General features: G+C 39.7%; 1 protein-coding gene across 9 annotated transcripts in view; it reads left to right on the top strand.

Moving 5' to 3' along the window:
* Positions 1–1,492: 1,492 nt before the first annotated feature.
* Positions 1,493–25,718, top strand: part of AGFG1 (ArfGAP with FG repeats 1) — a 106,624-nt gene continuing 82,398 nt past the window's right edge. For all 9 annotated transcript variants that reach the window (XM_036755867.1, XM_036755866.1, XM_036755865.1 and 6 more), the window contains exons 1-2: positions 1,493–1,679; positions 23,034–23,127. In XM_036755867.1, the coding sequence (XP_036611762.1) occupies positions 1,513–1,679; positions 23,034–23,127 (261 nt within the window). In that variant the 5' untranslated portion in view covers positions 1,493–1,512. The remainder of the gene's footprint in view (positions 1,680–23,033; positions 23,128–25,718) is intronic.

Here is a 25,718-nt window from a genome sequence, read left to right as displayed (position 1 = left end):
AAAGAATGAAGGGGGGAGAGAATCAGCATTTAAATCCCTTGCCAGGCACTATGCTAAGAGCTCAGAACATCAGGCAACAAGATGCTGCAGTGTTTTGGGTGGGTGTACTGGGAGGGGGTATGTGTGTGGTGGGAATAAAATGAAAGGGGTAAATTGGAGAGAGATTACAGAGGTAAAAACTATAGAACTTCTGGTTGGTTAGGGGTGTGTGTGTGGAAATAAAAGGTAACAAAGATGACTGGTATGTGGTGTCATGTCCTTAAACTATAGATTCTGAGCAGGAAGAAAGGAAGGGAAGGAGTGAGGGAAGAAGGAAGGAGGGAAGCAGGAGAGAAGGAAGGAAAGAAAGTCAAGGGAGGGAGGAAGGAAAGAAGGAAAGAAGGGAGGGAGGGAGGGAGGGAGGAAGGAGGAAAGAAAGAAGGGAGGGAAGAAGGAAAGAAAGAAGGGAGGGAGGAAGGAGGAAAGAGGGAAAGAAGGAAGAGAGGGAGGGAGGAAAGAAAGAAAGAAGGAAAGAAGGAAGGGAAGGAGGGAGTTAGGAGGAAAGAGGAAAGGGAGGAAGGAAGGGAGGGAGGAAGGAAGGAAGGAAGGAGGGAAGCAGGAAAGACAGAAGGGAGGAAAGAACGAAGGGAGTGAGAAAGAGGGGGAGAAAGAAAGAAGGGAGGGTTAGGAAGGAAGCATCTATTGAGCCATTCATTAAGAGCCTACTATGGGTTTGGGGGCAGCTAGGTGGCTCAGTGCATAGAGCCTGGAGTCAGGGAGACCTGAGTTCAAATGTGATCTCAGACACTAGCTGTGTGACCCTTCACCCTGCTTGCCTCAGTTTCCTCATCTGTAAAATGAGCTGGAAATAGCAAACCACTCCAGTGTCTCTGCCAAGAAAACCCCGGATGGGGTCACGGAGAGTGGGACAGGATTGAACCACAAGACAAGTGCTGAGCACCCCAAGAAAGCCTTTCCCAGCCGCTCGAGCCGCTGCCCTCAGGGAGCTCCCAGTCTCCGCTGCGCAGACAGCACGCACCCAGACTGGACGTTCTGGAGAGCATTCGCAGGGGGAAGGCGCCAAGCCTGGGCACGCCCCCTCCTCGGTGCGCGCACGCTGCCTGCAGTGACTCCTCCTATCCAGGCGAGGGCGCAGGCGGACTCTTGGCCTGCGGCCGCCCCGGGGCGGGCCTCCTCTTGGCCGTTCCCCTTCCTTGTCTTTTCCCCTCAGGAGAAGTCGGGAAGGTGGTGGCGGCGGCTGCGGCGGCGGTGGCGGCGGCGGCGACGACAGGGGCGGCAGCTGGGGTCGGCGCTCGTTGCGGGCAGCCTCGTCAGGGTCGCCCGGTGAGGCATCGCGAGGAGGCTGCGGCGGGGCGGCCCTAGGGCCGGGGCCGCGCCGGGCCGGGCCGAGCCGAGCCGGCGGTGCCCGAGCGCGGCGGCTGACGGGCGGGCGGTGCGCGGTGCGGGGTCCGGGCGCAGCGCCGCCCGGCTCCCTCCCCTCCCTCCCCCTTCCCTCCCCTCCCCGCCGCGACCATGGCGGCCAGCGCGAAGCGGAAGCAGGAGGAGAAGCACCTGAAGATGCTGCGGGACATGACCGGCCTCGCGCACAACCGCAAGTGCTTTGACTGCGACCAGCGGGGCCCCACCTACGTGAACATGACCGTGGGCTCCTTCGTGTGCACGTCCTGCTCGGGCAGCCTGTGAGTGCGGGCGGGGGGCGGCGGGGGGGGGGGGGGCTTTGTGTGCCGCGTCTATCCGGATCCTCGCCCCCCCCCGGGGGGAGGCACCTGCCGGGCCGCGGGGTCTGCCGCTCGGGGGCTGGGGCGGGAATCTCCGCAGGGGTCCCCACGGAGGAGCCCCTGCGAGCCCCGGAGGGGGCTTGTCCCGGGCCGGGAGAGGAAGGGGTGCGCTGGACCCTCATCCCCAGTCTGATGATGGACAGCACACACCCGCACGGCACGGTCACCCCCAAATCAAAGTTTCCGCGCCCTGGGCAGCGGGGTTTCGGGGGGACTTTCGGTGGGCGTTTGGTTTCCTTTTAGTCGCGAAGAATACCTGGCTGTGAACCCTGCAGTCGCTGGTCTGATTTTGGGTTGGAAAATTGGCAGAAATTCTCAGGACGGGTGATCTAAGCCCGGAGACAGATCTGGAAACCAAACTGCTTCTGCACATGGGTTACTGGGGAGCCGGAGTTGGTGAATGATTGCCTAAGAGGTGGTTGTTATTAAGCGCCCTTAAAAACCCTTGATTGTGAGATAAATGCGGAGGCAAAGTATGCAATTCATGCATGAAATGACTGACTTAGGGAAGGCTCGCTTAGAAGCGCAGGACGTGGCCAACATCTATTTGCGTGCTTCCCCGCCTTGGTCCTTAATCGACCAATTAGGTGAAAAAAGTCCGTAGTTTACCTGATCAAACTCGAACAAAATTGGGGAGGTTTCATGACAGTTTTGGTCATATAGTACAGAATTAAACCAGAAGCAGAGAATCGTGGACTTGGTAGAGATGGAAGGATCATAGAGCTGAAATGGACCTCAGAGATTATCTACACCCCCCCCCCCCCACCACCTCGTTTTTGACAGATAAACCGAAATCCCGAGAAGAGAGGCTATGGCCTGCCCTGAGGTTACACAGCGTTAAAATTAAAGTCATAGGATCACGACTTTTAAATTGATCTTATATTTATTTGGCCGCATATTTTGTAAATAATAAACTCAGAGGATATTTAGAATGATTGAATTTGCAATATTTTATTTCCATATAAACCTGTAAAATATATCCATAGCAGAAAAAAAGATACATCTATTGTTTGAATCTCGTTACAATAAATATAAAGTAATAGAAATCTTAAATATTTTCAAACTTCTTTCCAGATTCCAGTTATTTCAAGAAAAAATTTAAATAAGGCAATTTCAGTACTCTTATAATGAGAAATTTTCGTTACCTCCTGGTAGTGTAACAAGATTTGACTTTTAATGGACTTGGGACTTCCATTGTTATTCTTAGATACATGTATGAAATATTGCAAAATGGCAGTCCTTGAGGATAGTTTTGTTATTGAAAAGAAAGTGGAAATTTCAACATAATTTAAAATATTTAACATAGTTCTATTGAATACAGTAATAAATTATTCAGTTGTGAATAATGGCTTTGTGGGTTCTAATTCTGATCCTTAGGATAACCATAACTAATTCTTGCAGAATTGAAGAAAAGGCATTTTTTTGTACAGTACAACACTAACCTTTTAAGTAAACTGAGGAAATTAGTTCAATATTGAATTTTCTTAGAACAGGCTGCTTTTTTTTTTAAGGTCACTAGATTTCTGATTAATTTTTGCCTTTCCTGTTCACTTTTGTTTTTTTTGCAAAGAAGTCTTTGGTGTGTATGCTTGTATGTGGGAAACCGAATTCATAAGGCATATAGATTTTGAGATTGAAGGGACCTTAGAACCTCTCCTTGAAGACCAGCTTCCTCAGTTTACAGATGAAGAAAGTGAGGCTGAGAGTTGTTAAGAGACTTGCCTAGGGTAACGCATCTAATGAGTGTCTCAGGGAGGAATTAAACACAGATCTGGATTCCAAGTCCATCTTTCTCTAAGCTGCTAGCTGTGTGACCCTTGACCAGTGATTTACCTCTGTTTTCCTCAGTTTCTTCATCTGTAAAATGAAGATAATAATAGCATCCATCTCCTAGGTTGTTGTGAGAATAAAATGAGAGAATATTTATAAAGCACTTTGCAAACCTTAAATCATTATATAAATGCTTATTATTATTAGATACCCAAAATAGGTTTAAGAAATGCCCCAGCCAACAAGAGAGGGAGGTTTATATTTAGGTATATGTCTTTGCCTGCAGCTCAGATAGAGTTGGTACTGTTTGTTGAATAAATGTACGAATTTTAAGTATCTAGTTTCTATGTTAATCTCACCATGTTTATAAAAACTTAAAATATGCAGTAGAAATTACTTTTTGTACTTAGGTGCTACAAACTATAGTTCAAGAATTTTAACTCTAATATCTCTTCTAAATTTTTTTTATCAGGAGCTATGGCACAATTTCTGCTAATATAAGAACACATGAACTCGTGTGAACTAGGAACTTCCAGGGAAATAAGTCTAATGTAACTTTTCAAACATAGTTTCTTTTGCCTGTAGGTGAACTTCTAGAACCCATTATTCAATCTGCTACTTTAAAATGTAGTAGTGTTTTGGTGTGGGAATTTTCAATTGAAACTGTTTTAAAGACTATATTACTCCTACCTTCCTCTTTTGTGCCTACTCATTTTCTGCAGAGCTAGAGAAAATCTTGAAACTGCGCTGGCTGGGTCCACTATGGATTTATATTATCTAAGCTCAACTGGGTTCTCATCGATGGAGGGTAGTCCTTCATTTCTCTCAGATCGCTGTTGTATCCCACTTGCTAAGGTGGCTGTTCTAAAACTTCTCTCTTCGAGTCTCCCCTGTTACCTCCTACACCCACTCTTCCAGTTGATGACCTAGCCTCATACTGTACTCTACACGTACAAAAATAAAAGGTCCATTCTCAGTGAGCAAGGCCAATCTCTCAACATATACTGCGTCCATCTTCTCTAAAAGACTGTCTTTAATGTTTACAGATTAGTAATCTTGAATAATTTTGAATCTCTATTTTGCTGGTTTCTTCTCTGTTGCTTATGAACATGCCCATGCTAACTCCATTCTTGAAAAACTCGCTAGATCCTCCCATCCTTTCTAGTCATGGTCATATGTATCTTTCTTCCTCAGGTAAATTCCTTGACAAAGCTATGTATGCTGAATGCCTACATTTCTTCTTTTCTTGTTCTCTTTGACTCCCTCTGCAGTCCGGCTTCAGATCTCATCATTTTTCTGAAGCTACTTTCTCCAAGTTATTGGTGATCTATTAGTTGCCAAATCTAACGGTCTTTTCTCAATCCCAATTCTTGACTTCTTTGCAGCATTTGGCACCCTTGATCACCTCCTCCTGGATACTTTCTTCATTTTCATGACATAGTTCTGTCTTGATTGTCCTACTGCATGCTGGACTGCTCCTTTTGAGCCTCCTTGTTGGATCTGCCATGTACCCCAGCCTCTGTCCTAAGTCCTCTGCTCATTTCCCATTACACTCTCATTCTTGGTCATCTCATCAACTCCTGTTTATACTAATGGTTCCTAGATGTATATATCCAGCTCTAGTCTCTCCTGACCTTCAATCCTGCGTAACCAACCAGGTGTGTTTTGAACTGAATGTCCTATATGTAGCCCAAACTCAACATGTCCAAAACCAGGATTCTTTTGTCATGATTATCAAGGATACCACCATCCTTCTAGTCATCCAGGTTCACAACCTTTGCTTTAACTCTTATTCCTCACTCTACCTCACAGTTATGAAAGCTTGTCATTTCTATCTTTACAATCTCTCCCACATCTTTCCTCTCTGTTCATACACCTACCACATTAGTGCAGTCTCTCATCACCTCTTTTCCTGTAATAACCTTCTGATTGGTCTTCCAGTTTCAAGCCTCTTCCCATTCAGTCTATCTTCCACAGTTACCAGAGTGGTTTTCTTAAATCACTAATGTCACCCCCTTACTCAATAAACCCTAGTGACGCTCCCTGGGATTAAATAGCATCCTTTGTTTGTCATGTAAAGCTTTTTATAACCTAGCCCCTTCCTACCTTTCCAGTTTTCCCACATCTTGTTCCTCTCCACATTCATTACAGTCCAGCTGTACTGGCCTACTTCCTGTTCCTCACACATGACACGTCCTCTCCATTCTCCACACTGGAGATGTCTCCCATGCTTGGAATGCACTCTTTTCTCCTGCCTTCCTCTTAGAATGCCTGATTCTTTTCAACGTTCAGCTCATGCCACTTTATACAGGAAGCCTTTCCTGGACCCCCCTGCCCCCAGCTGCTATTGCTTTCTTTTCTATGGTTCATTGATCAACTAGATTTTCAGGTATCCATTTAAATACATGTTGTTTCCTCTGTAGAATATAAGCTTCTTGGGGCAGAGACTGTTGGTTTTTTCTTTGTATTCCCTTCAATTAGCACAGTATCTAGCATGTGGTACTAAGTGTTTGATAGATGCTTCTCATTTGATTGAAGAATTTACTTTAGAGAAACTAAACTGGAAAAAAAACACAATTTGGCATGTAATAGAAAGGAAGGCATATTGATTGAAATTTGTTGTAAGAGGGACAGATTAAAATTTTGTTTTTAGACATGATAGAGACAGACAGTTTGGTGTAGTGGGTAGAGACCTGGCCTCAGAATACCTGTTCACGTCTTACCTCTTGAGTGTAACTGCGTGACCTTGGGTAAGTCGGTCAACTTGAGTGGGTAGAGCACTGGGCCTGGAATCAGGAACCTGACTTCAAATCTGGACCAAAACAATTACCAGCTGTATGAATCTAGGCAAATAAATCACTTAATCTCTGCCTCAGTTTCCTCATCAGTAAAATGAGACTAACAATAGCACCTACCTCTCAGGCTTATTATTGCTTATTCCCTTCCCTTCTCAGTGTTCTAGGCAACCTCTGTAAGTTGCGAACAAGGTGCTGTGCCTGCATTAATACAAGGTTGTTAGTTTCTTCATACAGTTGACTGAAAGATGGAGAGAATATAAGCTCTCACTGGGTTTATTTGCTTATTTGAAAAATAAATCTTTCCAATATACTGCCTTCCATATATGCATTAAAATTATTCCAGATTCCTTGAAAGTTTTAACAGTAGAAATAACTTTTTTCTATAACCCTCTGATCATAAATTAAAGAGGAAATGGTTTACCAAAGTTGTTTTGCCACAGAGATGGAGATTCAGTGCAGAGTCCAAGGTGAAGAAGGATTCCCTGTGGATGGTGAGGTTCTATAGATGTTTTCTACACTGATGATGTTGTGCTGATTATATAAAGTAGATCCTTTTGGAAAAGATCTGTAACCACTCAAAAGTAAAACTAAGTGGATGAAGAATGTCTGTGGTCCAGATTCGGATATATCTCGTTAGATGGATGCCCTATAGAGTTTCTCTCTCTGTCTCTCTCTCTCTCTGTCTCTCTCTCTCTCTCTCTCTCAACCTCTGTCTCCCCGCCCTCCCTCCCTCTGTCTTCCTCCCTCCCTCCCTCTGTCTCCCTCCCTCTAACTCCCCCCTCCCCCCTCTCCCCTCCCTCTCCCTCCCTCTGTCCCTCTTTCCCCTTCCATCTCTCCCCCTCTTCCTCACCCATTTTCACCCCCTCCCTTTCCTCCCATAGACAAATTGGATTACAAATTGGCCCTCAGAATTAAGTAGGAGAAATTGAATTGCCTGTGTGGCAAACTGCAGAGCTCCATTAATGACCGCACACTTTTCCCAGAAACAAAGACCCATCTTTAAAAACAATGCCTTTTAAAAACTAAATTTTCTTTTAAAAAAAAATCACCTGCGTTTTCCTTTGTAGCCAAAGTTCCCTTTCAGAGACTATCCCTTATAACAAAGGAATAAAAAAGAAGGAAGAAAAATTCTTCCAGAGTAACCATTTCAGAAGTCTCACATTGCGTCAGGTGTTTCTCTTTCACTGTTACCTATCTCTGAAGGGGAGGAGTAAAGTGTCTTCTTTGGGCCCAACTAGGGCATTATAGTTTTACAAGAATCAGTTTTGATTGTTTTGCTGTTCTCTCCATTTTGTATTTTGTTTTCTTGGTTCTGCTTACTTTTATTTTGCACTCCCTCTTCCTATTTGTATTCATAATTTCTTTTAGATAGTAATATTCCATTACATTCTTATGTTATAACTCTTTAAGCTATTCCCCAGTTTGTTCATCTTTTTAGTGCTAATATTCTACCAGTGATGCTGTATGGCTTTAAGTCACAGAATTAAAAATACTTATCACATCAGAATTAATTAATTAAAAATAAATATCACTTGGAAGGCAACGGAGGGGTGAGAACAGGCTACAACATATTTAACAAATAAAGAGCTTAAAGAGGAAAAAAAGTAAAGGATGGCTTCCAGGAGTGCGTGATGGAAAAGATGCTGTGATCACTTGGCCAGCACCTAGAATAACTAGAAAGTGGGGAAAGGTTCCTTGCACACTGGTTGGACCCCCTGGCACATTTTTGGGTGAATATGACTGAGAGTCCCAAAAAGTGGGAAGATCTGGGTGGATTATGATCCTCATTGGAGGAAGAAGCCACATCACTGTGATCAGAAACACATTTGAGTAGTATTTGAATAAGTGTATGTTGAGCTTGGCAGAAAGTCAGGATATTGAAGTGGTGAACAATTATAACTAGAGTTCACTAGCTCATAGATTTAGAGAGTTGGAAAGGACTTGGGAGGTTATCTAGTTTCATCTCATTTTACAGATGAAGCAACAGATAAGGCCCAGTTTGTTCAGTCTTTTCAGTCCTGTCCAACTCTTTGGAGTTTTCTTGGTAAAGATACTGGAGTGGTCTGCTGTTTCCTTCATCGGCTCATTTTACACACGAGGAAACCAGACAAACAGTTAAGTGACTTGCCCAGGGTCACACAGCTAGAAGGTGTCTGAGGCCAGATTTGAACTCAGGAAGATGAATCTTCAGGCCTGGGGCAATATCCACTGCACCGAGGTAGCAGATTGAGTCTTCATACTCCGAACATTTCCGAAAGTGTGATAAATTACTGTTATATATTTTAGCACTTTAATTAAAATAAAAAGTGTTGAACTGTTTATTCATTCTGTTACAAATCATTGATTTTTTAGTCCTGTTACTACAACCCAATCAAATGGTAGGCAGCAAGGCATACTAGATTGGAAGATTTGCGTAAGAATGCTGAAGACCCTAGGTTTAGGGTTGGCAGGGATGGAGGTTTGGGAATTCTGTGTGACCACATGGGCAATTCACTAAGCCTCTTAAAGCCCCAGTTAGATGAGATAAGAAATAACATACACAGCTACTTGCCACAAATATATATGGTTACAAGTTGAGTAAAAATGAGTGAATCATTCAACAAATATTTATTTGACACTTTGTGTCAAGCACCAGGGATGCAAATTAAATAAAAAAAACAAAACAAAAATGATCCCTGTTCTCAAGGAGACCAGGGTCTAGTTGGGGAGACAACGTGAAAAAGGCTGTCTACAGGCAAAATATATACAGGATAAATTGGAGATGTACAAACAAGATATATGCAGGATAAATTGGAGATAATCAGTGGAGGGAAGGCGTGGTCATTAGGAGGAAGAGGAAAAGTTTCTCGTAGAAGATGGGATTTTAGCTGAGACTTGACAGAAGCCAGGAGGTGGGATTCTGGAGAGACAGAATTCCAGGCATGGGAGACAGCCAGTGAAAATAGCTGCAATTGAAGTGTTTTGATCTAGAAACAGCAAGGCAGACAGTGCCATTGGATTGCAGAGTGATGGTTTGTGTGTGGGAGGAGTAAAATAGGAAGGGTCCAGATTTTGAAGGCCTTTTAAAGCCAAACAGAAGCTGTATATTTGATCCTGGAGGCAGTAGGGAGCCACTGGAGTTTATTGAGTAGAAGGGTAACATGGTCGGACTTGTACTTAAGGAAGATCAGTTTGGCAGCTGAGTGGATGACAGATTTGGAGTGAGGAGAACCTTGAAGCAGGCAGACTCACCCACAGGCTATTGTAATAACCCAGGCATCATGTGATGAGGGCCTCTATTATAGTGGTGGCAGTGTCAGAGAGGAGAAGGAGGCATATTCAAGAGGTATTAGGAAGGGAAACTGATAAGACTTGGCAATAGATCAGATGTGGAAGGTGAGAGAAAGTGAAGAGTTGAGAACATACTAGGTTGCCAGCCTGGGGGACTGGGAGAGGCTATTAGGGATACAAAATCAAGCACGCCTTACCTTCAGGGAGCTCATGTTATTAAGTGTGATCGTGAAAGGCCTTAGGTAGAAGATGGTGCAGGAACTGGAGATTCCAGGAGGTAGAGTTGAGGTGGAAAGAATGGAGGACAGCCATATCACAAGGGTGTGGAGTTGGGAGGTGGAGTTGTCTGTGAGCAACAGCAAGTAGACCAGTGTGGTTGGATGTACAGAAAGACTAGGAAGGCAGGAACAGCTCACTTTGCTGTCAGGCAGAAGAGCTTATATTTATTTATTCCTGGAGGCAAGAGAACTCTAATGAGTTTTTTGACTTTTTGGCTTTGATGGCTCTATGGAGTATGAATTGGAGTGGGGAAAGGCTTGAAGCACCTAGACCAATTAAGATGGCTGTTATAGTAGTTCAGGAAAGACAGTGATTAGTGCCTGAGTTACAGTGGTAGGAGTGGAAAGGAGGGGACATATTCCGTGAGGTGGAGGAGATAGAAATGAGTGAGACTGAAGAATTGATGATTACACTGATGTTACCTGAGTCTGGGTGACTGGGAGGATAGCCCTGAGTAGTAATAGGGAAATCTGGAAGAGGAGTAGATTTCAGGGGAAAGAATTTGAAATGTCTTTGGAATGTCCAGTGTGAAATATCCAATAGGCATTTGGTGATGAGTCTGCTAGTCAGGATAGACTGGGGCTGATATAGAGATGGTAATTGAACTCATGGGAGCTGATAAGGTTACCAAGAGAAGGTATGGAAAGAGAAGAGAAGAAGGCCTAGGACAGAGCTTTGGGATACTACCACAGTTAGTGTACCATAGGTGATTAATTAGCAAAGATACTAAGGAGCAGTCAGGCATATAGGAAGAGAACTAAGAGGGAGCAGTGTCAGGAAAATCCAGAGGAAGAGAGGGTGGTCATCAGTATCAGATACAGAGATTAAAAGGTATGAGGATGGAGAATTTTCTGTTAGGTTTGGTTAGTAACTTTGGAGAGACCTCTCATGTTTCATACTGAAATATCATTTAACAGTTAGTTGAACAAATTTTTAAAAATTAATTTATTTTTAGTTTTCAACATTTACTTCCATAAGATTTTGAGTTGAACAAATATTTTTTAAAAACTGTTTTCAGGTATTGAGTAATAATTTTTTCCCCCTTTCACCTCCCCCAAAGAAAAACAAAACTCTTGTAGCAAATATGCATATTAACAGATAATTTTTGAAAAATCGCATGTAAAGCACAGTGTTAGGGGCTGTGGAGGATACGAAAGTAACTAAAAATTTACTGAAATAGCTAAGAGCTTTCCTCACAATAAGTCTGTGAGGTCATTGGTGTAGGGAGCATTATGCAAATTTCGTAGATGAGGAAACCAAGCCTCAAAGGGATGAAGAGATTGATCTGTGGTCACAAAGCTAGTGAGTATTAGAAGTAGGATTAAAATCTAGGTCACCTTATAGTTAGTCAGCATATAGATAAGTAAGCAGTGATCGAAGAGCTAGTATTATATCTTCAAGAAGAGGTTTAACTAAATTAAGCTCATTTTTAAAAAGCAGGTTTACTTACTAGATCTAAGAGACAGTATTTCTGTGGTTAGAGGACCCATTTATCTTGTAATCAGGAAGACATTGGTTCAAATTGTACCTGGGTTTTATACTGATTTAGTGATGATGGGCAAGTCATTGAAACTTTCAGCCTCCCAGGAAACTTTCTAAACTAATTTAAAAAAGTATCTCATGCATGCTATTTTATGGAAAAGATGAAGATACTAATAAAATTAGATAGATTTTGAACAGGGAGAATTGCCATATCCAAAGAGTAATCATTAATAGTTCAATGTTAAAAGAAGTCTCTAGTGCCCAGGGATTTATTTCTAGCTTTGTGCAGTTTAATGGTTTTTTTAAAATCAGTAACTTAGATTAAAAACACAATTAGTATGTCTATCAGATTTTTAATGGGTACAAAGCTGGGAAGAATAGCAAACTTGTTGAAAGCAGGCTTCAGAAACAGTTTGATAATTGGGTATCTAATAAAAAGAAATAAGAAATTTAATTGGAATAAGTATAAAGTCTTATCTTTGAGTTTTAAAAAGGCTGTACAGTGAAGACTCAGTCAGTAGTGTTTAATGACAGCCAGGGTAGCCAGTGAAGTTTTTGACTGGCCAATGACATGCTCTCTAGGACTGGGGAGGTTGATAGTCCAGTTATATATACTCTGCCTTTCCAGGTCAGACCACATCTGGAATATTGTTTTGTTGGCATCATATTTTAGGAGGGGCAATGATAAACTGAAGGGTATCCAGAAGAGGGCAAACAAGGTAATGAAGTTCCTGAATATAATGCTTTCTAGGATTGATTGAAGAAACTGGGCATATTTAGCTTGGAGAAGAGAAACATTATGAAGACATGAGAGCAGAGCAGTCTTTAAGTTTTTGAAGGATTGACATATGAAAGAGGGATTTGCCTTGTTCTGGTTGTCCCCAGAGGCCAGAACTAGGAAGCATTAGGAGAACTTGCATAAAAGCAGATTTAGGCTTTCCATAAGGAAAAACTTAATAATTAGTACTGTCCCAGAGTGTTTCATTGAGGAACACCTCCAACGTGTTTCTGGGAGACCCCTTGTGGAGCATTTTTGAGAAGTCATGGGCAATAATTGAACAGAATGAGAGAAGACTTTGATGGGTTCAATTCAATTTAAATTCACACATTGATTGCTTAGTTAGATCTTTGATTGGCAGGAGTTATCCATGTTGTTTAGATCACAAATAAATCAAAGAAATGATGTCTTAATGCCGCCCCCCTCCCCTCACAAAAGCCTGTCTTCTCTCTCTGATTGAATGATTCTTCCTAGAACCTCCATTTAAGGAGGACACTCAGGACTTCCTCTAGGGTGCCTCCCCTTGGATATCCTTGTTGATCCTCCCTGCCACCACCACACAGACAACGCTCTCTTTTTCAGCTCTCTGGTGTAGCCTGTATGCCTATTCCTTCTCAGAATGATGTTTTTTAAATGAAGGAAATGCCAAATTTTAGTTAGAGATTACTGAAAATAAAGGTGTAATTTTTTTTTTACACAGGTGCCAGGTAAAGAACCCCTATCTTAGAAGTAATTTAAGGGCCCTTTCAGCGCTCATATTTTATGTTTCTGAGGTAACAAAAGCATACACTGAGGGGGAAGGGAAACCATTATTTGAATATTTTTTGATAATGGAAAATAAAGCTTTTATAGAAGTTTTACATAAGATGTAGATCAAATGAACAAATATGTCAAATACTTAGCAAACCTTAAAGCTCCACACAATTGTTAATATACTTTTAATTTGGAAATGTAGTTTATTATTATTTAATTTTAGAAAGAGGCAGCCTGGGGATAATGGTTGGAGAGCTGGCCTTGGAGTCAGGTTCAAGACCTGTCTTCAGGATACAAACTGTAGAAAGAAGGAAAATTATGACAATGTTTATGGCATAGTTAGGTCAGTTTTGGAAAGTGGCAGTGTTGCTTTTTAGTCGTGCTTACTCAGATTTGTTTTACCTGCTATTTTTAAGCCTTAATTTTAACTTCCTAATTCATGTATCTTAGCATTTTCCTTTACACTTTAAGACTACCATTTTGATAGCCTATTAAAGGGATCTCCCATCTACTCTAGATTTCAAGTGTGTAATTTACATATGCAATGTATTTATATTTAATATAGATGTTGAATCCTCCATTAAAGTCCTCCCCTGATGCCTCATCTTGGCATGGAGGTGACCCAGACTTCTTAAAGGTTATTCCAGAAGAGTGCAAACTCTGGCAGGTTATACTTTTGAGTACAGATTAAAGCCTTTGAATCCAGATTGAAGTGATAGAATCTATGTCTCTTAGCCAAGCATCATTTTTTGGAGAGACTCACTGCCAGGTTGGCTAGATGGTGATGGGTATTTTACATTAACTCTAAAAGATGATATAGTCATAAGGGAGCAACCTGTAATAAGGAGGGACTCCTCATATTGACAAAGTATGTATTAAATGTTTAGGTTTAGTTTAAACTGGAATATTGAATTAACTTCAGTGTTTGTCAAGTTAGATATTATCAGTCTTAAGAAAATAACCACATCACTGTTAGTTTTTTTGACCAGCTTATTCCTTCATAGGATATAAGTGATTGATAAAACAATAAATGGAATAGGCTTTCTGTTTTTCTTAGTATAGATTGTTATTTTGTTGGGGGAAAAGGCTATTTACAAAGCTGTTTTAGAAATACTTTAAAGAGTAGACTACTACCAACCATGTGGAATGAATCACATTTGTTCTATAATTGTACCTGAATGGTAGTAGCTAACACTGAAGCTCTTAGGGGTTTTCATGTGTCTTATGGCTCAATATTTTATTTTTTTCATTCTATTGGTAGAAAACTTTGAAAATTTTTAGAACAAATTAACCAGCAGATATTCTTTAAAATTACTTGTTTGCAAAAATGTCATTGATGATGTTACTGAGTCGAAATAATTGTCAGCTTCTTTACTCAGTATTTGTAATATGTACATTGGGTTCCAGAATTTAGGGTGTTGATTAAATATTTGCAACTTTCAAAAAAGTGGTTTTCTTGCCCAGCAGTTTTTGCTTGATAATTGTGACTAATGTAATACCAGTAAAAATGCTTTATAAACACTTATTTCATAGGATGGCGGAACTGGGCCTAGCAAAAAAGAAAGGGGGGGGGAGATGTTAGATATTTCCAGGAATATGTATTCTTGATTGTTTGCTTTAATTACCAGGGAGGAGTTTCTGATCCAATAATAAATGTCAGTTGAGAAGAGTAGTAGCATAAGTGATTTCTTTGGGTCATTATTACAAAATGCCATAGTAGATGTTAACACAGATGGGAAGATGGTATAAAATCATGAGGTTTGAAAAATGTTTAATTGTCTAATTGTTGAAGTCTTTGGCATTTTTATTCCAATAAATTTTGCAGTGACATTATACCATGCCCCTCACTGTCAGATTTTCTAGGCAGAAAAATGCACATTGGGAAAAAGTAGCTAATCTAGATTCTGTTGTAGTGTAGGAGAGGGGTACAGAAAGGGGGAAAAGAATCAGCATTTATTTATTAAGTGCTTGCCATATATTTGCTAGATTCATTGCTAAGTGCTTTAAAAGTACTATTACATTTGATCCTCCCAGCAATACTGGGAGGTAGGTGCCGCCATTCCCATTTTGCAGTTAAGGTTACGGAGGCAAACAGAGGTTAAGGACTTACGCAGGGTTGCAGTGTTAATAAAATAAGCAAGCAGCTGAGGCCAAATTTTAACTTAGATCTTTCTGATTTCATTTCTAACACTCTATCCAAATAATTTTGACACTTGGGAGAAAGTTTTTAACAAATCACAGAAGATTGAGGACTCTAAAAGGAGTTTGTTCTGATTTGGCTGACTCGGAAACAAATTAGTATACTTTATTAAAAGGGAAAGTAATGGTTGGGAAGAGCTGAGGAATACATGCTTGCTTGTAAATCCCATATAAGTAAAGAAATCCCTTGTACATTTGCAGTTAATCTCATTTCTAAGCATAAATTACCCTTTCTATATCAATGTGTTAGGAGTGGGAATAGTGGCAATAAAACCTATCTTTTCTTAATATTCGCCTTACCCCTAAATGGGATAAGATAAGATGGTCTTGAGTCTAAGAAGGAAATTCTTACTGATGTTACTGAAAAGGAATGAATAATCTTGACCCATTGATGTTTGAGCTTGTTTTCTTGATGCACTGAAAGCTATGGAAACAATACTGTATTTCTCAAGAGCCAAATTAGTTTAAAATAGCTGTTTAAATTTTAAAAGACCAAACGTGAGTTCCTGAGGCATGTAGTACTGGACAACGCTATTTTTGCCTGCCATTTAGAAAAAGGTACAAAAGGGAAGGACTTTGAAATTGGTATCTGTTAAAATTTAGTACAGAAAAATTAATCTGGTTGGTAATGACAGTGTTCTCCTATTCTCATACCTGCTGGGAAAACTACCACATTTACCTAGGATTTGAGTTTATCTTCTTTAGTCTTTGTTTAATATTAAAGGGTGTGTGTGGTATTAAATGCATTTCTCGTGGTTTGAATAATTCCTTTTGAAAGATAGTACTCTTTTACTGAGTAACTTCGTGAGACTCATTAAACTGTATGTAAGATAGGAATTTCTGGTTATAGCTACATTGATAGGCCAGTGGTTGAGTGTGTTAGAAAGGGGAGTTGAACAGGGATGTTAGATTGGCCCCCAAAATGCATGCCTTCAAGAAATCTTTGTGCCCGCATTTCAGGCCAGTTGTACTTGCACACAAATAACTAGTTTTGCATTATGAATCATTCTCTTATAAATAAGTTTGTTTCAATTAGATTTTGGTACAACAAATCCTTAACTAGTTCTTTTTTAAAAGGAAAATAAATGTAATAAAAAAGAGTTTAGAAAGAGTTTATATAAAAAAATAAAAAAGATAATTTTATTTGGACCATTAAGGACATTTGTTTTATAGAAGCTTAATGAGAAATGTTTGTATCTTCCATTTGTGGCCTTAGGAACTGTGAAGGCTAAATAAGTATAAATATAACAAAATTGTGGTCAGTTGTGGGTGACACATTTTACAAAGGCCATGATAGCTGAAAAGCATCTAGAAGCTGACAGCCAGGGTAGTATAATGAAAGGCTTTGGGTTCTTGTCATATGAAAATTGTTTGAGGGAACTGGGAATATTTACTCTGGAGAAAGCAGTAAGTATGTGTATAAGACACACATACACACACACTCATGCACGCACACACATACACATGCATGTACAGAGTGTGATGACTGTCTTCACAAATTTGAAGGACTTTATTTAGAACAGGAATTGGACATCTGCTTGACCCCAGAGGACAGAATTAGGAATAGTGGGTGGAAGTTGCAAAGAAACAAATTTGAGATTAGTTTAAGGAAAAAATTAACTGACCCATCCAAAAGTAAAATGAGCTTCTGTGGGCGATAGTAGCGTCCCCTTTGCTGGAGATCTTCAAGTAATCCTTTTTGATAGACCGTGGATAAAATAATGTCTCCCAAGGTACTGTACTGAAGTAATACTAATGATACCTGGTGTTTATATAGTGCTCTTAAACTTTGTCAAAGTTAAAGGTAAATGTACCATATGCCATTTTATGTTCATAAAGACACTGTGGGAGTAGCTAGGGCAGGTGCTGGAAGCCAAGACCAGAGAATTATGATTTAAGGGAATATTCTCTAGTGCTCAAAGGAGGTGTGAGCTAATGAATTTATAAGCTCTCTCTAGTGATTCAAGAGTCCACCTAAAGTGTCAGGGGCTTTCCTCAATTTCTGCTGACATCTTCAGGGTACCAGTGGAGAATTATGCCTGTGTACCTGTCATCCTTTGCCCTGTACTGCCAATCTCATTCTATCATACATTTTCATGATGTCTTTCAGTCTTTTCTTTGAAATCCTCATTGGTTATGTATTACAGTCTGCTTATACCCACCATAAGCCTTTCCATCACCCTTTCTGTGATAATTCATCTTAATTCTTTGAAGACTGTTGTATTCTATGGGTCACTGTCATACAGCAACACCCAGAAAATGTTGGTATTAAAAATTGGACATCATTGAAGGGGCTTTTCAGTTTCTCACTGGTCATCCAGCCACTTCACTTTTTCCTATTTAATTCCAAGGCCCAACTTTCACCTCTGTATTATCTGCCCCTGTGTGTGTGTGTGTGTGTACACGTGTGTATACCCACTGATGGACAAGTTCTATATGTTGTCCATCCAAGTACATGTCTTCATCTAGGTAGTAGATTCTCTTTCTCCAGTTGGTATTTCCTGTGAAGATGGTCAGGCCAAACTCTTTTGATTATAATTTCTGGGAGACTGCAGTGTTCTAGGCCTTGATGCAGCGAGCACAATGACATCCACAAACAGGAGCATCTGGATGACCAAACCAACCACAGAAAATTATCCTTCAGCTTAGACTCTGGTTCCTCTCCATCACAGTCAAGAACAAGCATCTTTGCTTAGCATTCATCTCCTTGTTTTGTGGCTTGTCTGATGTTTATGATCCAAGAGTCACTGAAGAGTCTATTTCTGTTGTTGTCTTTCAGGGAATTTTGAATGATTTTGATGTATGGATGGGAGAAAACACCTTTCTAGAGTGGAAAGGGGAGGGAGTTGTAAGAAAACATTGTTTCGTTGCTCTGCTTCTTCCTTCCTTTGTGATTGAGGGTAGTAACTCTGCACCTGTTGCCTCATCTGTGAAATGAGGGGACTGAATGGTTTCTTAAGATGATTTAAGAAAAAAAAATCTGAAGATTCCAAAGATTCCTGAGATTTAAATGAGAATCTAAAATATTTAATTTGAAGAATTGGTGACTTTTAACAATTTAGAGACATTTTATTTGTAACGTCAGTATTCATAGGTGTAAGGTTAACTGTGACAACTTAACTTCCTCCATGCTTACAATTGAATTCAAGTTTTGGTCCCGGCATGGAGAGATGGCTTTCTGTTCCCAAACAATGTTTTTGCAGACTGTTAACTGAGGACTAACCTAAGCTATATTCCAAAGGTTGGTCACAAGATTTTTTTTTTTCAGTTATAAGGATGGAAGGAAGTGCTTTATTAAGGTATGGAGTTTTTGATATGCATTGGTGGAAAGGGGAGTTCTTATTGATGGATACCTGAAATATTGAAGTAAGGAATTATTTATGGGATTTTTTTCCTCCTACATTTTAAAAAGAATAGTCTGGGCAACCTCTGACTTATGAAACCTACTCAAACATGGTTTATAAGGGATTGGCCACCCCTCACTCCCAGTCCTGTCCTGGAGAGAGGAGGAAGAGAATGGCTGGTTGCTATGGGAGCCATTGTGGGGAAAAAAAAACCCAAAACTTAAGAGACTCTGAATTCTAAGTTGAAGAAATAAAGAAGCAGTATGAGTTTGTGGGTCCTGACCTTGGGGCAGTCAGATGAGGATAGCTCTTGCTTATGCAGTGGTACCCCTGCTGTTTTCCCCCTCCCTTTCTTTGTATTTCTGAATTTTTTTCCACTCTATTTCCCTGCCAGAAATGTTATCAAGAAGAGGTTTATTTGGGCTGATGGGGGAAATCTTTTTTAAAAAAGTATTGTTAAGACATTGGTACTCTAGCATGAATTAGTTCAATTCGATTCTTTTTCCTGTGTGTTTTAGTTGAGTTTGCTTGCAGCGAGGGATGAGACTTCTCGTTGGGGAAGAAGAGGTAGGTTATTTTGGAGCATGGAGTCCTTTGGGTGATGGGGCAGGCTTAGATGGGCAGTAATGTTGGGCATAGTGTTTGACAGCTGAGAGCTCAGGTAGGAGGGGAGACAAATAGGAGATGGACAGACTTGCGCATTCTGTACTTTGGAAAGCGACAGACAGTTCTCTTACTCCTCATTCTCTTGCTTCCATGCTCCTGTCCTCAAGACTCAGGTTAGAGTGACTATTATTATTGCCATAGGGCTAGCAATTATGGTTATTGTGTATTAATACCATTTCTATGGGGAAATTCATCCTGAGTTCCAAATAAATGAGCTTTCCCAACATTAGTAGTTTACTTTGGGAAATGCATGTACCAGTCCGTATGTACAGTTTATTTTACTGCAGTTTTCTGTATAGAAATGTCTTGAAAATTTAAAAAATAAGGCACTGATTCCATTATATTGTCCCATAAGACACTTGTATGCAGTGGTGTGCTGGTTAATGTTTAACAATCAGCTCTCTGAAAAAATATGCAGGAAACAGCTTTAAGTTTAAACTGCATGATTTACATTTTCTCCATCAATTTAATAGACAGTAAACAATAATAAACTAAGCCTTGATTTGTAGCGCTTGCTGATTTCTATTAGGTAAATACGCTCACTGAAAAATTTAATGGTTGGCTCATTTCAAGCATGTTCCAGCACAACCTGCTTGTATGATACTATAAAAACTTGCCTCTATAAAAAAAGAGATTTTAAAAAACTTGTTTCTGAGGGGCAGCTAGGTGGCTCAGTGAGTAGAGCACTGGCCTTGGAGTCAGGAGGACCAGAGTTCGGCTTCAGACATGTGACACATGTACTAGCTGTGTGACCCTGGGCAAGTCACTTAACCCCAAATGCCCTGCCAAAAAACAAAAAAAAAACTTATTTCTGGACTTTGGGGCAACTGCAAAAAAACAACCAATAGATGGGCTTCTCTTCCTGCATTGTATAAGAAATTAGTGGAGGAAAGGTTTAGTTCTCTGTTATTAGTGCCAGATCCTTAATGTTGATATCTGTTGATCTTTTTCCCCTATTTTGTACTGATATCAATATGTGAGGAAACGAGGGTAGGAATATGGGGGTAGGATTAGAGTTCTGACCATTTTCATGTTGGTAGCTAGGTTTACTGCTCTTTTTTCATTGGGAGTAGTAGGAGGTCAAAGGATTGAGGGGGTGGGCAGGCGGTCTGACGGTCGTATCTATAGCTATGTAATGTATTTTGTGATCAGTATGGTATAGTAGAAAGTGAGAACATGAACATTTTGATGTCTTGTAACTTATTGCTAGAAGTTTGGGGATCTGAAACATTTATAAATATTATATTTTCTACCTATTAAGCTGATGTTAAGAGGCCAAAACAGCTAGGCTCTTTGGGAGTAGGAAGGCTTGTATTGTTCTTCATCTTTTTGCGAACTGTGAGATTTCATCAAACTTCTCTACTTCCAAGTGTGAATTTGAGAATGATCTTAAATTTGTTACCTTAGCTGAATTTTAAATCTGTCTAAAACCTTAATCACTAAGCTTAGATTATTTAAAAATTCACAAGTAGTGACTGAATCACTACTAAAGTATTGTTTAGACCATGATATTTTTCTTTATTCCAAATTCTGTTTGTTAGTATAATTAAACCTGCCGGTATTATGTATTCCTCTTTAATAGATTTAGTTTGATAATGGGGCATGTTCTATTTTGTATAAATTATAATTTTTTTTGAGCTAGAAAGGGCCCTTAGAGATAATTTTAATTCATGACTCATATTTTACACATATTGTCTCTCTGAGTTGAGAATACCTTTATTTCTGTAAATGCCACTAAAACCTTATTACTAAGTGGGGCCAGTTTTGTGAGTTGAGATATTTGGGCTACCAAGCTCATGTCAGCATCTTTCTAACTTAAGATTGCACAGAAAATTTTGGATTACACAAATTAACTCTGTGGATTTACATAAATTACTTACTTGGGGTCTTGCTTTTCTACCAATGCATACAAGGTTCTGTGGGGACACAGATGACAGAATATATGTGAAAGTGCTTTGGAAACCGAACTGTAACAGGGCCGTCTCTAACTCTGACTGGGCTCCATTTGAAGTGGAGAAGTTGAATTAAAGTGGGAAGGGACTTTAGAGATATAATTTATTAATCAATTAAAAGAAGATTCTGTCTCCCTTCAGGCATTTGCGGGGAGAAGACAGTCACCAGCAGGGCTCCAGACTGCCCTCTCTGCCAGTATGGCCCACTCTTCAAATGATTTCAGTGTTCTGCCAGCCTTCCTTAGGAAATCCTTCTGGACTCTTTCTAAGGATCTCCTCATCTCTTTTTCCCAGCCACTAAGAAACAAAAATGCCTCCTTTACCCCAAGTTGCTAGCCAGCCACATTAAAGAGTGCTTGGGCAAAGAACTGGAAATATGGTACCAGAAGACTTGGAATCAGAGGGATGGGCTGAATTGTGATTCTGTCATTTACTCCTGGTGTGTGTCCATGGCAGGGTCACTTCACCTTAGTTTTCTTCTACTAGGTAGTCTTTGAGTTTTAAGGCTTGTGGTCCTTCCTTTCCATAAAATGTCCAGGGAAGGGCAGGTTTAGGCATGGGGGGGAAGGGAGGCATGAGTGATGCATTGGGATAGGGTTGGGAGTTTGAGTAACTTTCCAAATAATTCTCTTGTGTTAATTATGGCTTTACCTTTTTGAATCTCTGCGGGGTTTTCAGTGCTCTCTGGAGAGAAACGCCCATATTCATTTGTGCAGACCTGCTTTGTGTTACCTTCACTATTTTGGATAAATCAGTGCTGCCACCACCCTTCATTAGCATGGATAAGTGAGAGCTGACTTTAATATATACCCACCTGAATGTTAAGAATCTACTCCAGAGCCTGGAATTTGCCAGGATGTAAATTTGAAGTTTTTTCAGAGGGGAATTTTTCATAGATTATTTTACTGTTCTTTTTGACAGCTTTTATTTTTGTGGTCAATGTAGATTCCTTTAATATTGTTTTGGATGAGATTTTTATAAATTGTCATTATTCCTACATAAATAGCTTTAATTTTTGATGTATAATATGCTTGATCCTGATATGCGAAGTACTTTTGAAGACCATCTTGTACAATAAATATTCTTATTTAAAATTTCATGGCTTTCAGACATTTTAGTAGGTCCTGTTTTTCTTGGTAATTTTTATGGTTAATTGTTATAGAATGTAGAAATTAGCACAAGTGTCTCTTAACTTCCTTTAAACTCAAAAGTTCTGATTCTTTAACTTATATAAAAGTAGGAGCCACTTGTTAAAAATACTCATAACTACATGCCTGGCATCATATATGACTCTTTAGAAAGATACCAAAATACTGAACGTGACTAATGCTCCACATTGCTTTTGTAAACTATAACCGTATTATTATTTTATAATTTAAAAAGGAGTTAAGTGTAACAGTAGTGTACTACAGTGGGCTGGGCCTGGAGTTGGAAATTCAAATCGAGACTCAGACGCTTACTAGCTGTGTAACCGTGGACAAGTCACTTAGCCTCTCAATTCACTCATCTGTATAATGGGGGTAGTAATAGCACTTACCTCCCAGGATCAAGTGAGATAACAATTGTAAGGCACTGGCACATAGTAAACTCTATATAAATGTTAGCTATTTATTATCATCATTGTTATTATCGTTACTTATTATTAAAATACAATTTGTACTAGTATTTTGAATAAAGTTTCTATATTATAGGTTTCTGAAAGTCATTCAAATTTAGATTCTCTAAACTCGTGTTTGCATGGAGATTGTGTGAATTATGTAATTTAAAGTAATGGTGGAGTAAAGGTATTGTGCTAGTTTGAGCATAAATACTAAGGTACTTAAAACCTATGTTGTATTTAAGTTTATAGGTATTAGAAATACAGGGCATTTTGCCATAGTATGCCTACAACATAACTTACTTCTTGCACATAGTAAGCAAAGTATGTGTTTTTTAAAAAAATGTTTAAACATTTTATTTTTTAGGCGAGGTTTAAATCCGCCACATAGGGTGAAGTCCATCTCTATGACGACATTCACACAACAGGAAATTGAATTTCTCCAAAAACATGGAAATGAGGTAAGTTCTTTTAAAATGGTTAGTTGTTTTGTTGGCAACTGTTATTTGGTTTAAATAAGATACTTGGTAAATAAGTATCTTTCTATAATGAGTTCTTTTTTTATTTAAAAATTTATTAGAAAGTACAAGAGTAATTCAGAACATCTGAGATCTTATATATGAACACTATACCTAAAACATTGAAAATATACATATGTTACATTTGGTATTTTAAATTTTAATTCCTAAATAGACTTTTGAAGAGATTTTTCTTTTGGAGTAGCTGTCTTTTTTTTCCTTTTTCATATTTTATTATTTAATATTTTAGTTTTCAACATTGATTTCCACATTTTCTCCCCATTTCTACCCTCCCCCCCACTCCAAGATGGCATATGTTCTGATTGCCCACTTCCCCGGTCAGCCCTCCCTTCTGTTACCCCACTCCACCCACCCCATCCCCTTTTCCCTTACTTTCTTGTAGGGCAAGATAAATTTCTATGCCCCATTCCCTATATCTTATTTCCCAGTTGCATGCAAGAACAACTTTTTTTTTTGGAGCCTCTGCTTTTAAAACTTTGAGTTCCAAATTCTCTGCCCTCTTCCCTTCTCGCCCATCCTCCTTATGAAGGCAAGCGATTCAACATAGGCTACACATGTATCATTATGTAAAACACTTCCACGGTAATCATGTTGTGAAAGATTATAGTTCTCTCCATCCTATCCTGTCCCCCTTTATTCACTTTTCTCCCTTGACCCTGTCCCTTTTTAAAAGTGTGTGCTTTTGATTACTTCTTCCCCCAATCTTCCCTCCCTTCTATCATCTCCCATTTTTTATCCCCTTCCCCCTACTTTCCTGTGGGGTAAGATACCCAATTGAGTGTGTATGTTATTCCCTCCTCAAGTCAAATCTGATGAGAGCAAGATTACTCATTCCTCTCACCTGCCCCCTCTTCCCTTCCAACAGAACCGCTTTTTCTTGCCAATTTTATGTGAGATAATTTACCCCATTCTATCTCTCTTTCTCCCTCTCTCAATATATTCCTCTCTCACCCCTTAATTTAATTTAATTTTTTTTGGATATCATCCCTTCATATTCAACTTACCCTGTGCCCTCTGTCTATATATATGTATATTCCCTTCAACTACCCTAATAGTGAGAAAGGTCTCATGAATTACACACATCATCTTTCCATGTAGGAATGTAAACAAAACAGTTCAACTTTAGTAAGTCCCTTATGATTTCTCTTTCTTGTTTACCTTTTCATGCTTCTCTTGATTCTTGTGTTTGAAAGTCAAATTTTCTATTCAACTCTGGTCTTTTCATTGAGAAAGCTTGAAAGTCCTCTATTTTATTGAAAGTCCATATTTTGCCTTGGAGCATTATACTCAGTTCTGCTGGGTAGGTGATTGTTGGTTTTAATCCTAGCTCCACTGACCTTCGGAATATCATATTCCAAGCCTTTCAGTCCCTTATTGTAGAAGCTTGTGTTATCCTGATTGTGTTTCCACAATACTGAAATTGTTTCTTTCTGGCTACTTGCAGTATTTTCTACTTGACCTGGGAACTCTGGAATTTGGCAACAATATTCCTAGGAGTTTTCTTTTTGGGATCTTTTTGAGGAGGTGGTGGGTGGATTCTTTCCATTTCTATTTTTCCCTCTGGCTCTAGAATATCAGGGCTGTTTTCCTTGATAATTTCTTGAAAGATGATATCTAGGCTCTTTTTTTGATCATGGCTCTCAGGTAGTCCAATAATTTTAAATTACCTCTCCTGGCTCTGTTCTCCAGGTCAATGGTTTTTCCAATGAGATATTTCACATTGTCTTCCACTTTTTCATTCCTTTGGTTCTGTTTTATAATATCTTGATTTCTCATAAAGTCACTAGCTTCCACTTGCTCCAATCTAATTTTTAAGGTAGTATTTTCTTGAGTGGTCTTTTGGACCTCCTTTTCCATTTGGCTAATTCTGCCTTTCAAGTCATTCTTCTCCTCATTGGCTTTTTGGAGCTCTTTTGCCATTTGAGTTAGTCTATTTTCTAAGGTGTTATTTTCTTCAGTACTTTTTTGGATCTCCTTTAGCAAGTCATTGACTTGTTTTTCATGGTTTTCTTGCCTCACTCTCATTTCTCTTCCCAATTTTTCCTCTACTTTTCCAATTTGCTTTTCCAAATCCTTTTTGAGCTCTTCCATGGCCTGAGACCAATTTATGTTTTTGTTAGAGGCTTTTGATGTGGACTCTTTGACTTTGTTGACTTCTCCTGGCTATATATTTTGATCTTCTTTGCCACCAAAAAAAGATTCTATAATCTGAGTCCATTTTTGCTGCCTGTTCATGTTCCCAGCCAACTACTTGACCCTTGAGCTTTTTGTCAGGGTATGACTGCTTGTAGAGTAGAGAGTACTTTGTCCCAAGCTTTAGGGTCCAAGCACTGCTGTTTTCAGAGCTACTTTTACTCCATCGTCACTGCAAGCTCTGCCATAGCAGCGCTCCTCCTCCCCTAAGAACCACCAACCAGGATCACAATCCAGATCCAAGCAGGGCTAAGCTGCCTGTGTGCCAGCAAAGCACTCCCGCTCTGATCTGCCTCTTGATCCCTCCCACACTGTGAGCC

Source organism: Trichosurus vulpecula, chromosome 4 (assembly GCF_011100635.1).
Source record: "Trichosurus vulpecula isolate mTriVul1 chromosome 4, mTriVul1.pri, whole genome shotgun sequence".
NCBI lineage: Eukaryota > Metazoa > Chordata > Mammalia > Diprotodontia > Phalangeridae > Trichosurus > Trichosurus vulpecula.
Note: the sequence above shows the minus strand (reverse complement) of the source record. Positions and strands in the feature narration are given on the sequence as shown.